The sequence below is a fragment of the Melitaea cinxia genome, chromosome 21 (genome assembly GCF_905220565.1).
Source record: "Melitaea cinxia chromosome 21, ilMelCinx1.1, whole genome shotgun sequence".
NCBI classification, from domain to species: Eukaryota; Metazoa; Arthropoda; class Insecta; order Lepidoptera; family Nymphalidae; genus Melitaea; species Melitaea cinxia.
The window spans coordinates 7,001,979-7,016,072 of NC_059414.1; the positions used below are offsets into that span (position 1 = coordinate 7,001,979).

General features: G+C 31.7%; 1 protein-coding gene across 1 annotated transcript in view; it reads right to left on the reverse strand.

The window, feature by feature from the left end:
• Positions 1-210: 210 nt before the first annotated feature.
• The window catches only part of LOC123664051 (dopamine receptor 2-like), a 59,133-nt gene continuing 45,249 nt past the window's right edge, over positions 211-14,094 (reverse strand). The window contains exons 2-3 of the mRNA XM_045598669.1: positions 1,590-1,674; positions 211-270 (exon numbers count right to left, since the gene is read on the reverse strand). Of these exons, the coding sequence (XP_045454625.1) occupies positions 211-270; positions 1,590-1,674 (145 nt within the window). The remainder of the gene's footprint in view (positions 271-1,589; positions 1,675-14,094) is intronic.

Sequence of the window (14,094 nt, forward strand, 5' to 3'; positions counted from 1 at the left end):
GTCTGGACAGTTATAGGATGTGTCGGGACATAAGTGTCGTTCGAGGCACTTGATCGGCTCGTCGAACGTGTTTGCTTGTTCTATAGTTCTCATCGGATACTCGTTTGTGTGTGTGTTGCCGTCCCGCCTGCTTGAGCGCAGAGTACGGCGGTCTCGGCATCAAGAGCAGCGTGAGCGCGGCGGGCGACACGTCCCCGCGCGCGCCTGATGTCACAAGTGACACATCTCGTGCTGCGACACCGAGGAGTACATCATTGTTGTCACCGGATACTGCAACATTCACAACAACATACATACCACAATCAAGTACTCGTACTAGTTCAAACGTTTTATTGTCACCAGTAAAAAACGAAAAATATTTAATAAAAGGTTACACAATGTAAAATATTGTTATGAATAATGTGAGTTTTAGCGCAATAATATCGTTTCAAAGTCGAAAGATACAGTGTATGCACAAAAGGAATTCAGGGAACAAATTAAATATTCGGTATAAAAGACGTACACGTTTGGTACAGCGAGTGCAGTTGACAGAAATAACACGGATATTGGGATAAAAAGTTTTTGCAAGCAGTGTCACACGTTTTTTACTCAGATTATTACATGCAGGGACGAGACGTGAAAACGTACAGGTGTTTTAAAGTGTAAATTACAACGATGGAAACAATCGTAGATCAAGACTTAGTGGATTTTAGAAGTTTTAACAAACACATGCAATTTAGAATAAATAATTAGATGTAATTATAAATTTTAGAAAAGCAATGATCGTATCATTTAAAATTGAAATTTGGACATGTAACACAAATAACGCATATATAACATGCCAGATAAGGCGAAGTGGCAAAGTGCAACAATCGGTTTTATCATCAGACGTACCTCTACAGTTCTAAAATTTATCGAAGATTTTATATCTTGCTAGTGTGTTCATATTACATTCTTACTATTACGATTTTAGATGAAGTATAAAAAATTTTAAGAAGATATTTTCAGAGAAGGCACTTGGAGCGAAAGAGATAATGAGGGTTAGAATTAAGTTGAGCCGCTATATATAAGTTTGTTCGCAGGAGTTTTGTCGAATGGCTTGAAGTTCGCCGGTGGAGTAATATCGGCGAGTCGTACGCCACTGAAAGTAAAATCATTTATAAATCAAAGTATAATGAGCATTGTGAATTTTTTTTTGAAGTTCGTTAAAGCATTCCACAAATATTATCTCATTAATATCTAAGTAAAATGAATAATTATACATTCATTATTTTTTTAAAGATACTAAATTAAAATTATTCCGAACTGAGTACAATGTAATGTTCTACTACTAACGTTATCACATATAATCCCATATAATTAACGAGCCTTGCGAAAGAAAGTTGAAGTAATTAACCGAAAATAGACTAAAAAAGTCGTTTTTAAAATAAAGAAATATTTCTACTATAATGACGTTAATTTATAATATTATTCCATGGTTTTGAAATAAATTATAACATGAATTTTTAGGTTCTCAGTTCAGTATTAAAGTCAGTGCTGTTTGCGTTTTCTATATGAGTGTTGTAAGTATATTTTAAGATTAATAAGCTACATTGTGTGTTTAACATTACCTGAGATTGCTTAAAGCGAAGCTGCGGCTGGTACTTTCTTCTCAACTTTCTTGGGCAGCACACGCAGATTATTCTAAGAAATGCCCTGCAACAATTAAATGTAGATAAGTAGGAATTTTTCCTCCACATTGTTTCTTATCTCGCCTATATGTGACCACGCGTTGGCGCAGCGGTCACGGCACTGCTATTGCGCTGGCCGTTGCGGGTTCGATCCCTGCTCACGACAGACATTTGTATTGTCCATATAGATATTTGTCGTGGTCTGGGCGTTTGTGTTTGTGTGTTGTGTGTGTTTCCGGACTCCCGACACAGGAGGTGATCCTACTGGGGGCCGTTCAGTGTGACACGTTTATTTATTTATTATTATATGTTATTATGTATGTTGTATTGCGATGCACCCAAATAGAATGCATTTTTTTTAGTGAGCTTCCTTTATTATGTAATTTTTTATTCATCTTCTATCTGTGACTTCGTCCTCATGGAATTTAACAAAATAATTATTGTTTAGTTCGCAGTGTTATAAAAAAATCTAAAATAAAATGTAGCCTAAGTTATTCCTTATTACATCAGCTATCTGCCAGTGAAATTCCAGTCGAAATCGGTTCAGCCGTTTCAGATATTAGCCGGAACAAACAGACAGACAGAGAAATTTATAAAAAATGTTATTTTGGTATATGTAGCGTGTACACATATGAGTTTAGTTAAAAGCGGTTATTTCAATATTACAAACAGACACTCCAATTTTATTTATTAATTTGTTTAGATTTTTCGCTATTTAGATGTAGGTATGTTGTGATCTCTTGTAAACTGTGTTTCCAGAATGGATTTTTAGTGTCAAATTAGTTGAAAATAAATAAAATAGTGCTGTGTGGCTACGGCACTAAAGAATTTAGCCACCCCCTCTCTTCCCGTGGGTGTCGTAAGAGGCGACTAAGGGATAACAAGATTCCACAACCACCTTGGAACTTAAGAAGCCGACCGATGGCGGGATAACCATCTAACTGCTGGCTTTGAAATACACAGGCCGAAGACGGGCAGCAGCGTCTTTGGTGCGACAAAGCCAGTACTGCGGTCACCAACCCGCCTGTCCAGCGTGGTGACTATGGGCAAAACACATGAGTTCACGTTATTTTTGGCGTAAACTTGTGAAGGCCTATGTCCAGCAGTGGACTGTATAGGCTGTAATGATAGTTGAAAATAATGAAAATGTGATACAGTAATTCTAAGATATTAGTGAAAGTGACACACAATTGCATTTATTTTTCTAAATAGTTTAACGAATTAAGCACTTAAACGGTTGTCTTTTTTAGTTTCTTAATAATAATTTATCAAGCCGTCCATTAAATCTTGATACTAGATGATTATATATTTATAAAGAGCAATGGTTTGAGTAAAGATAAGTACCTATTACGAACTGCTTGAGTCTTTCAAAGGACTAATTAAGCTTTTACGTAAGTATTCATTGGGGACTACATGCATACATAGTAAGAAGATTGATTAATTGGAAGTTTGGAGTTACGTAGTATCTACAATACGCTTAAATTGGAGCGCTCTACAGCATCGTCCGAAAATTTAAATATGTTTGAGCAATAACCACCACACCACCAATAATAACCACCACCAGCAATAACCACCAAAGGCATTTACTGTTTGTGTATGGTTTATAACAGCATTAAAATAATTTTTGGTTTAGATTTAATCATTTTTTTTTTATTTCATTGTCTTTTATTAAATTTATTCATTCTAGAATAGGCGAGATGCTTGAACTGCAAAAGATTTATCATAGACGGAAGAGGAATGAGAAGGAATTTCAAGAAGAACACAGAACACAGATTACACAGATTACTGTCAGAACGAAGACAGCGTTCATGGGAATCGCCAAGGAATTCGAAGCGTTCTTTCAAATGGGAAGGGGTAAAGGGATTAAATAAAATAGAATAAAGTAGGTTAAGGATATGAGTATTCCTACGAAGGTGAATGGGGAGCCCCTTGAGTTTTTTTGCGAAATTCCGAAATATGATCATATTTGCGTAGTCCAAATAGGACGTGGTTAACGTGATTTATTATACAAATTCTGATTGTGCTCAAGCTACATACATATGCTAGCTTATTAAGCTGCTTGTTTGTAATTAAAAAAAAATATTTACGCCTATAATTGTGAAAAATGAAATATATAAAGGTTGTTTTTGTTTTTAGTTGTAAAAAAAATTTTTTAATAGAATTCACCAGCGACATCTAAATGTATGGTATCATGGCTAGTCAATATTTTAACATCATTTTTTTCAGTTTTGTTTCTTTCATTTGAAGAGAAACGAAAAACCATTTGAGCAATTTCACTCGTGCGTTTTTCATTCACCGCTGAATTCCATTTTCACATAAGTTTGCGTACTATTTTTTTTTTTTTTGCGTAAACTTATGTTTTAGGTGTAGTATTTTTTGCTTAGCGCGATTTTAATTTTCATCATTATTTGAAGGCAAATGTTTGGTGGGAGGGAAAATAAGCACAATTAAATACTTAATTCTGCGTTTACCGAATTTAATCCACTAAATGACTTTTATGTTGATTGATAAGAAGTTTTATCTGATACCCAAGTTACTGATAGGTTTTATCAATAGGAAAAAAAAACAAATAAAGTACTACTTTTTGATTCACATGTTGCTAATACAAATATCTAATAGACAAAAAAATTTGAAGATGAAAAAATATTATTATATATTCAAAACTGTTATCTGTTGAATATCGTTATATGTCAGAACGATGTATCAGTCGCCAAATGGACCCTAAATCTACAAAAACTCAACGCTTGTAAATATGTGTTGTGTCTGTTATTATCTCATGATTATCATGTGTATACAGTCAAGTTCAAAACAAAGTGTAGTATTAACATATATTTTCTGTTAACTTCTGTTAACAATTTAGAGGCAGCCTGAAACAATAAGGTAATGTAGTACTATGCTTTTAATACAGCTGTGTTGCTATGTAATATATGTGTGTGTATGTTTGTTTCTGTGTGTGCACATTGTGATCTAAAACTGTCATTTGTAGTGACTAAAATAGTCGCAAAAGACAATCGATGGCTATTATATTAATTACTGCATTGTTCCTTTGTTTTAATAGGCTGTTTATTGACCTAAAATGGAATTTATCTGTGTACAGCTAAAACGTGGGAAAACGCCTATTGTAGGTGAATTAAAAGGGCTCCTGGTGATTTTTAACACCCAGGCTATATTACTAATTAGATTTTTTCTAATGGTCATCGTTTGTTTAGACTAGTATATTTTGTTTAACAAAAGTGGTTCCTACAAGATTAATTACAAAATCATGTAAATATAAGTTTAATATGGAATGGCAATAATATGAGAAGCATATATAGCTCCAAATTTTTCATTTTCATTCAATTTGCGACCAATATCGCAGTGGAACGGTTCTAAAAAACTAATTTGAGCATCAGCTGGCATATTCAGTCGTATGGGAAGAGATGGCCAATAATGTGGGACTGACCGTATAAATTATTCTTTATCAATAGTCTTTCTGGGTTTGTACATGAAAAGTTACAGTAATTTTTATTTGTGGTTTATATATTAAACTAGCTGTGCCCGACCTTTCGTCTGCGTGGAATTTAACAAAAAGTTACTATTCATTTTGCAGAGTTAATATAAATAAATTTCTAAAACAAAAGTAGATTAAGTTACTCCTTATTACATCAACTATCTACCAGTGAAACTCCTGTCAAAATCGCTACAGCCGTTTCTGACATTAGCCGGAACAAACAGACAGACAGATAGACAAAAAATATAAAAAATGTTATTTTAGTATTTGTACCGTGTAGACATCCATATGCATTTAGTAAAAAGCGGTTATTTTAATGCTACAAACAGACACTTTTATTTTATTTATTTGTATAGATAAATCACAATAGAATGCTTATTATTTTGAAATGGTTTTTGTTCTGAACCCTTTTTAGTGTATTGAAATATTTAAAATATTCATATAAACAATTAATATATAAAAAAATTAATATGAATCGAACACTTTAAATATTAAAAAAACAAGTAAACAGTATTTGAAAAATAAAAATATGAGTGAGTATTTTTATGTAATTAAACCTAGACTTCAATTGTATTTTTAATTTGTCCGATATAATGACTTCAAAGCAATATTTAGACCATTTTAGTACCTCAATTTTTTATTCTGTATGAGATATGTAATATGGTAATACATACAAACGATTCAGTTTCATAAATGAGTCATATTTTTCTTATAATGTAATATATTCTACCCGATAACATAAACCTAACTAGGTTGCCACATCGCCTCTTCTATATTCAATGACTAATATATATGACGTTTACAGAAACTTTTAGCCTTATCGAAGCTTCTTAGAACGTTTTTATTTTCCTCTATCGATCCCTCTTCGTGTATTTGTAAAAAACTCGCTGACAGACTGATTGACGAACGTATTACGAGCAAGAAACGTGTAAGCTATACCTAAAAATATTTGTGTGAGTGTACGAGTAAGCTAAATTTTTCGTTTTTTTTGCTAAGAATATTATATTTATTGTTCGTATTACGTAATTGTAACGAAGAGTTGTCATAAGGAAAGTTGCTGATAAAAATATGTGCCTTTATTTTTGTTGGTAAAGCACTGCAAGTCATAGAATAAGAGGCCTATATCCAAGCGGAATAACCTTAAAGTTCCTTAAAGGAGCCTGGTTCAAAAATTTATCGATGAAAATACATCATTTTAAATGGTTACATTTCCTATAAACTTACAGAAGTTTATAAGAAATTCTAATTTCGTAATTTCCTCTCTCACTACTTAAGTCACGTTCTTCTCCAACTTCTACTTTCTCCGCTTTTATTTCTTTCTTTTAACTTTTACTCTGCAATTCTACCTTATTTGCTGTTCATCTATCAGTTAGTTGTCGTTTTCTAGGATGGCTTAAAAATAATTATTATTTCAGGATCTTAATAATTAAAAAAAGGGAATAACATCAATAAATTCAGTCGAAAATATTTAAGGTAAATGAAGTTTGTCTAGTATGCCTATATTTATATGTAAGCACTCAAAAAAAAAATGCTATGGCCAGGTGAAAAATAAGTAAATGAAAATTGTAAATGAAAATTTGGCATTTTTTCAAGTCAAAGGTATGAATATTTATTTTTATGTTTCTGATTAGAAGAAAATAATCATATAAAAATTAATACTAAATTAAACTCTAAGTATGCGGTCTATAGAAACTTTAAGCTCTATATCTGCGATAAAATAAGATATATTTTTTGTACCTTAACTCGGTCAATAGCTGATATTTAATACACTCGTAGCTTTCCAACCGAAATAAACATTAACATGCTCCCTGAAGCGTAGCAAGGAGATCCAAAAACGAGATAATACCGTATGAGCAAGCACGAATACTAATTGAAATACTTGTACTCGAACATTTGTTCCAGGCACAATATTATAATAATTTGTACTAAATTAATTTCAAGTTGTACATTTTATTACATAGCACAAATGGGAGCATCTTAACCAAAAATACTGTCGATAAACCTGGAAATCTAGCAACCTAATCTAGGATTCATTAATTTTATCTCGAGAATCTTTTACAGACCTAGACTGACGTCTATCTAAAATTTAATTAATTCCGCTAATTAACTCTAGACGTTTCCGTGAATTTAAACCCATGGGATTCAACTTCGAAGATTTAACTTAGCACAATTAGGGTTCAGAGATTACAATTAGTAATTAAGCAGGAATTTTAGTTATTTTTAACTGTATACTTAGTTTGAAACATATAAGATTCTTTTCAACTTATGGTAAAGTCTACCCTAGAGAGATGTAGGTAAGTTATTACTCCTGTTGCTCGTATATTCTTATATTGATCAGAGTAAATTCTCAAAAAATGGCACGAAACAGGGTTAAGTACATTACTTATTTATATCATTTATTTTTGTGTTACTCACACATTAGGGAATTCTAAACATTTTTTATTATCATATTAACAATCGACCGTTCCAGTGGGGGTCGAATTTTTATATTCGGTTTTAAGCTAAGCTAAGATCTAGCAGCCCCTCTATTCCCAGCTACGGCAGTTGCCGTGATAACGGTGGGGCAGAGGGTGCTAGAAATCACCGGATTACGGGAGGATGCTGCCTAATACTACATTTGGCAACGTATAATAGATGCACACTACGCCTGGACCATCACCTTACCAAACGTGAAGTAGAACTAAGTCGTATCAACTGGAGTATACAGGGGTTATCTGAAGTCCGAAGAGAAGGCGAGGACACGATGATCTTGGACTCCGGACATTTATTCTACTTCCGTGAAGATGTTGGGCTTTTCCTAGGTAGCGTTGGTTTTCTGGTTCACAAGTTTTTAGTGAGAGACTAACATCTACAACGTTCCTCACTATCAAGTGTGTCGGCCCGGGTAGCGTATCTAGTACATAAACTCAGTGACCGATACTCCCTGAAGATCGTATATGCGCCGAACTCGTCACACTCTGACAATGAAGTCGAGGCCATCTATGACACTACATCGGCCTCCTACAGCGTTGTTATGCGAGTCTTCAACTCCAAAGTGGGAGTACAAGTGCGCGATGAATCGACAATCAAGCTTAATTGACTGGGGCCCAGAAATTACAGGATGCAGATGCTTGTCAACTTCTTCGAGGCGGGGAGGGGGGCTCTTTTGATGAATTCCTTTTTCGAAAAGAAGCGGCAAATAGGGTGGAGATGGCCCGATACTGTGACGCGGAAAGTGATAGATTTCATGGAAAATATAATCATAATCATCAAGCATAATCATAGCAAATAAAATACACATATTAAGAGAAGTCTGAGTTGTAAATAGGTTTAACATCGACAGCCACCACCGGCTGCTGCGAGGCATTCTGAATATCTGCCTCCAAACGACTTCTCGAATAAATACAATTTTGGCATTCGGCATCGTTTTGATGTTCTAATGAAGTTTGACCTAAATCTTTTTACATGTGGCGCAATTTATTTATGTGGAGTTCTTTTTTATTGTAATTCAGTTATTATAAATTGAAACAATCAATCTAATCATTAACTCAACAGTTGATAACGTGGATGTGTGTGAGAATGTTGTTAAGAATTTTCACTCGTTTATTTTATAGCCTTAGAGGTTAGTGGGTAACATAACAACACTCAATAACACGTTTTTTTCTATTATTTTACATCACATACGTTAAGAACAAAATCTTTGTTGAAGGTACGGAAAACGGCAAAAAAAGAATCTCACATAAAATGTTACAACATATATAAAACATAACGACAACTCGGGAAGTATAAAATAGTCAAAATGACCAAAAATAAGTATGTATTATTTGAAAGAAAATAGTAATGTTAAAACAAATCCTTTACAAATAATACAAAACGCCTTAGAAGTTACATAAAGTCACAAAGTGTTCGTCGGGATAAGGATAAAAATATATCAAATAAATCTCCACACTCGTCCTTTTATTGACCATTATCATTGATAAATTATATTTTTAGTCAATGTTGTGGCGAACTGCTTATAAGGAAAATAAGACTTATTTTTAAGCAACTTCAAAAAAAGGAGTTCTTAATTCTACTGTATTTTTTTTTTGTGTTACTTTTTAAATTTTTACAGGGATAACCGATTTTGATAGTCCTTTTTTTATTTGAACGCTGATGTTTATCGTGTGAAAAAATATTATTTGTTAAAAATAACAATTAGAAGTTAATAAATATTTATGTAATTTATTTTTAAATTGTTGTAGCTGTGAATGTCACGTTATGCTTGAAGCCTGTCTAGATAAGATATTTCAATTACCAATACGATTGCCATTGTTTGGCTTTATTTCTTTGTTACATTTAATTCTAGGTGTCTTATTTTCCTCTCAATGAAGAAAAAAAGAGGATTAACTGCTTTTAGGAAAAGGTAGCGAAAAAAATTCTCCGAAATTGAAGACAATAACGAATATAATTGAACGTAAACGTGAAGGTATAAGTAATGTTTTAAATTTATTTATATCGATTTGTTCTGTTTCAGTACATTTAACTACTAAATTCTTATTTTTCAGTTTTCCTCCAAAGGTTGAATGAAAGGAATGCGATAGACACCTTCATAGTTTTTCTTGAATTTTAATTTTTTTTCTGGTGTACGATAAAGAATACATTATTATAATAATTATTTACCTGACCAAATTTAAAATTGATTGTCATCAAAAAATTAAAGAATATTTCGACCAAAGAAGTAAAGACCCTTTTCTTTAAAGGGTATATGGTGCAAAATCATTCAAAATCAGCCCCCTCGTTTATCTTGGTTTATAAAAGTAAGCATTGGTAGGAAGTACATCCCTGCAGCACTCAAATTACGTTCAGGCCATTGTCCATCCAAAAAGTTTACCTTTTTAGTAAAAAAAGTTGAATTCCCTTATTATTATATAATCCCCTTACACATGCGACTTCCTAGATGATTTACACCACATACTAAGTGAATACGAAACGGAGAGAAAATCATTGACGAAACGTTTTAGTATAAATAAATTTGATATGGGATCATTTTTATCTGTGTTAACAGAACCTTTGTCTGATGCAGCAAATTTATTAGTTAATATGATATTACATCATCAATGATTCTTTCTCCATTTCTTAGATATAGTGGAAATTAGGGTATGATGGGGCTGGCATGTCTGTGTAGACCAAAAGTCCGTAAAAAGGAAAGAATAAAAAAATATATTGACCCACTTTAATTAATATATTTTACAGTTAACCTAGGTAAACCCAAATTATCAATTATACATTTTTATTAACACGAATAAATTACAAATGAGCTTGAATGGCATCGCATGTACTCTACGGATAATTTGATGATTGCGTACCTATTCGGTACGTGGTTTGAATAACGAATTTGTGGGCCACCAGATTACGATTACAGAAGTTTTAAGGGGTAAGCGTTGGATGTAATTGAACACAATAATCCTAATGTTGGTAATTTGAAATTCCTCCAACTTAAATGTATTTCAAGGATTTTAACTTCGTATTAGTTATTATCAGTGGCTCCGCTCGCGCAAGAGAAGATTTTGAATGAATTTATAATTTCATTGAAATAAGGATGGAAGAACAAGTTAATGGACTTCTAATATTTTTAAATCATAAGTAAAATTATATATTGAACTTACTTACTGTATAATTAACGTTATATATAAGTTTCAGTTTTCTTATTATATATTTATATTGCCTTTTTTATGTGGTCATTATCCATTTATACTCTCTTGTCAATTGAAGATAAAATAAACTATTAACATAATTGTTCCATAAATTGAAAGTTATGATAACCACAATAACCAGAGGTTATTGTCACATAAAATAATAGGAGTAGTTATCTGTAGATATTATATTATACTATTGCTTTTCAATATTTAAATGAATGCGAAACGTTAACCGTCGTTAAGCGCGTCGACATTTATTGTTACAATTACGCTACTGTGAATTGTAGTTTGGTATTAAACTCTATATTAATTCTGTTTAGTGATTGAACAGGTTTCTAATGGTGATATTATAAATCAGCAGTGAAAATTTTATTTATCGATTTTTTTATTTTAGTGATTATCGATTACAAACAAACTGACAATAATTATTTGTATACCCTCAGTGTATACATTTTTGTCTTAAAAACAATACTTCCCCACAAAATTATGTAAAATAAAGTAAAAAAATAGTTGAAGATCGTGTTTTCAACTTCATTTGTTTCTCTTCTCTTCACTTCCTCATCATTAGAAAATATCAAAATAGTATATTTCCTGACAATTTCTAAGTTAAATATCAAATATTACAATATTCAAACAAAAATACTAAAGTCATATTTTACATATTTAGTTTAAAAAAATGGGGTACAAATAACGCTGAGGCTTTAGCTAGCTGTAACTTAAAATCTGTTAGCTTAAAACGGTCTTCGTTTACCTTTTATTTTATAAAGAAACAAAGCTTCTCTAATTTAGTTCGTTATAATAATCATGCTGATTCTTAACTTATATTATAGGTACTAGAATTAGGAAATGATAATAGAAATTACGTTATTAATCCCTACAACTATTTCACAGGAACTTAACTCCACAAACCTCACTTAATGTAACGCAGAACGCTGTAACTTGTTAGTTCCGGTGCCCGACTTCATCCGACGGAAGAGTAACATTATATATAGTTGTTTATTTGACTATATTGTTTATGGTCTCAGTTGTTAAAAAAAGTCAAGTTTCAAATTTATGTTTTCGTTTAGCTGAATTGCTAAAAGAATTTTGTAGAGGATGTCATGCCGCCATTTCTGACTACTCAACCATGGACGGTTTAATGTAAATGTTGGTTTTGATTCTAAAGTAAAATTTCTATACACATCTCTATCTATCTTCTCTAAATACAAATGATTTATTTAAAAACTCCATTCTATTTAAACTAAATTTAGATTTCATTCAATCAAGAAAATTGCGAATAATTTTTACCACAATGTTATTGAAACTATACTTTACCTGATTGTTAGAGAACTTTATACACGTCAATACATAAATAAAAGCATTTTGCTAAAGAAAAATAAATATCAAAGCAACCGTATTTTATTACTTTTCTTGTCTTCTAGCAAAAAGATGAATATTTATTTCTTAAATAATGTTAATTAGACAAGTAATAAGAATAATTTATTCTAATTTATTAAGTATGTTATTTCGAATGCTTGTAGAATTTTTTGAATGAATAAATCATTAGGTATACCTAATAAATATATTTTAAAGACATTTTTGCAAAAAAATATCAGTAACTAGGTAACCCGGCGAATTTCGTACCGCAATTTTTTTTTGTCTTGAATATAACAATATATATTTTTTTTTCTATACAACGTTGTATATTCTCCGTTGTTATATAAATTAAAATTATATTTATTCAGAGAATCGAATAAATGATTTTAATCTAAATAATAATTTGAACTAAAATTTTTCAAAAAGTACGAACGCATGTAAAAATATCATTGTCATAAACCTGCGTTGTTTTTTAAATGCTATTTATAATAAATAAGTACATTATTATTTATTTGATAAATAAATTAGTAATAATAACAATAATAATATATGATATTTCTTATTTTACAAGTTTTTCAGTATAACTATATACACGTTTCACAATAATCTTAATTTTCTACGTTATTTTATTATGGTGAGTTTGTCATATTGGAGTCTTTGTCCCTCTCTACGAAGTCTATTCCTTTAGTACTACCAACTTCAGTCGACTTGGAGTTGTTACCGACGACGGATCTATGTTCGGTAAAACTCCGTCCAGATCGCCGTTATAGTTATTTTCGTCAACAATAAAAAATAAGTTTATTATAAAGGAGGGCTATAAATCTGTAATTATACTCGTAGCCATCTTTTCCTCCCTTTTAACCGACTTAAAGAAAAGGAGGAGGTTCTCTTTTGGCTAGGCGGACCCATTTTGATATTTTTCTTAATCGAAAGTCATGTGGTCCCGTTTTAATTTAATTAAGATCTGACAAGTCCTTTTTATGTTATTACTCATTACGCTTATTTGACTATTTTCTCATCGACTTACGTTGTATTATACCTACTTACTTTCTACTGGGTCAACCGATTTCGATAATTCTTCATGTAATTGAAAGCTGATACATGTAATGTGGCCCCATTTAAATTTTGTTGAGATTGATGACTAATTTTTGAGTAATCTTTGATACCGCTTATTTACTTGACTATTTTTTCATGTCTCTACGTTGTGTTACTTGTCGACGTAATTGAAGTTGTTTTTTTTTTTTTTTCGTTTGCGAGCAAACGCAACTATGTTATAAAATCTTTATTAGGATCATTTTGTAAAAAAATCAAAAATCGAAAAATATAAGAAACTGTAAGATAAAAAAAATAGCTATAGATTAGACAAAGAATTCTCATCGTTTTAAATATTTATTTTAGTGGGTAGGAATGCAGATATTTTAAATGCAGAACATTTTTTTACTGTTTCGTCGTAATATAATAATAATAATATAAACGTTTCACACTCAACGGCCCCCAGTAGGATTATCTCCTGTGTCGGAGATCCGGAAACACACAATACAGAAGCAAAAACGCTAAGACCACGGCATACATCTGTATTGGCAATAGGTACAAATGTTTGACATGTGATGGGATTGAACCCACAAACGCCAGCGCAACAGCCACAAACTAGCGCTGTAACCGTGGTGCCAACGCGTCAAAAAATAATTGTATAATTGTAATGATGTATTTAACAAAAGTTAGGTTTAATTTCAATATAGTACAGTAATAAATTTATAACCACTTAAGTGTGCTGGAAAGTCATTAACAACAAAGAACACGTGATATAATTATATATTTAGTATGGAAACAATTTTTATATGAAAAACAATTCAAAATTCTTCCGTATCCGTTCAATTTCTTTCATCTTTACTGAAATTGAGTCATTGAATTAGTTAAAAAAACTACGCAAATTTTACAAACCAAA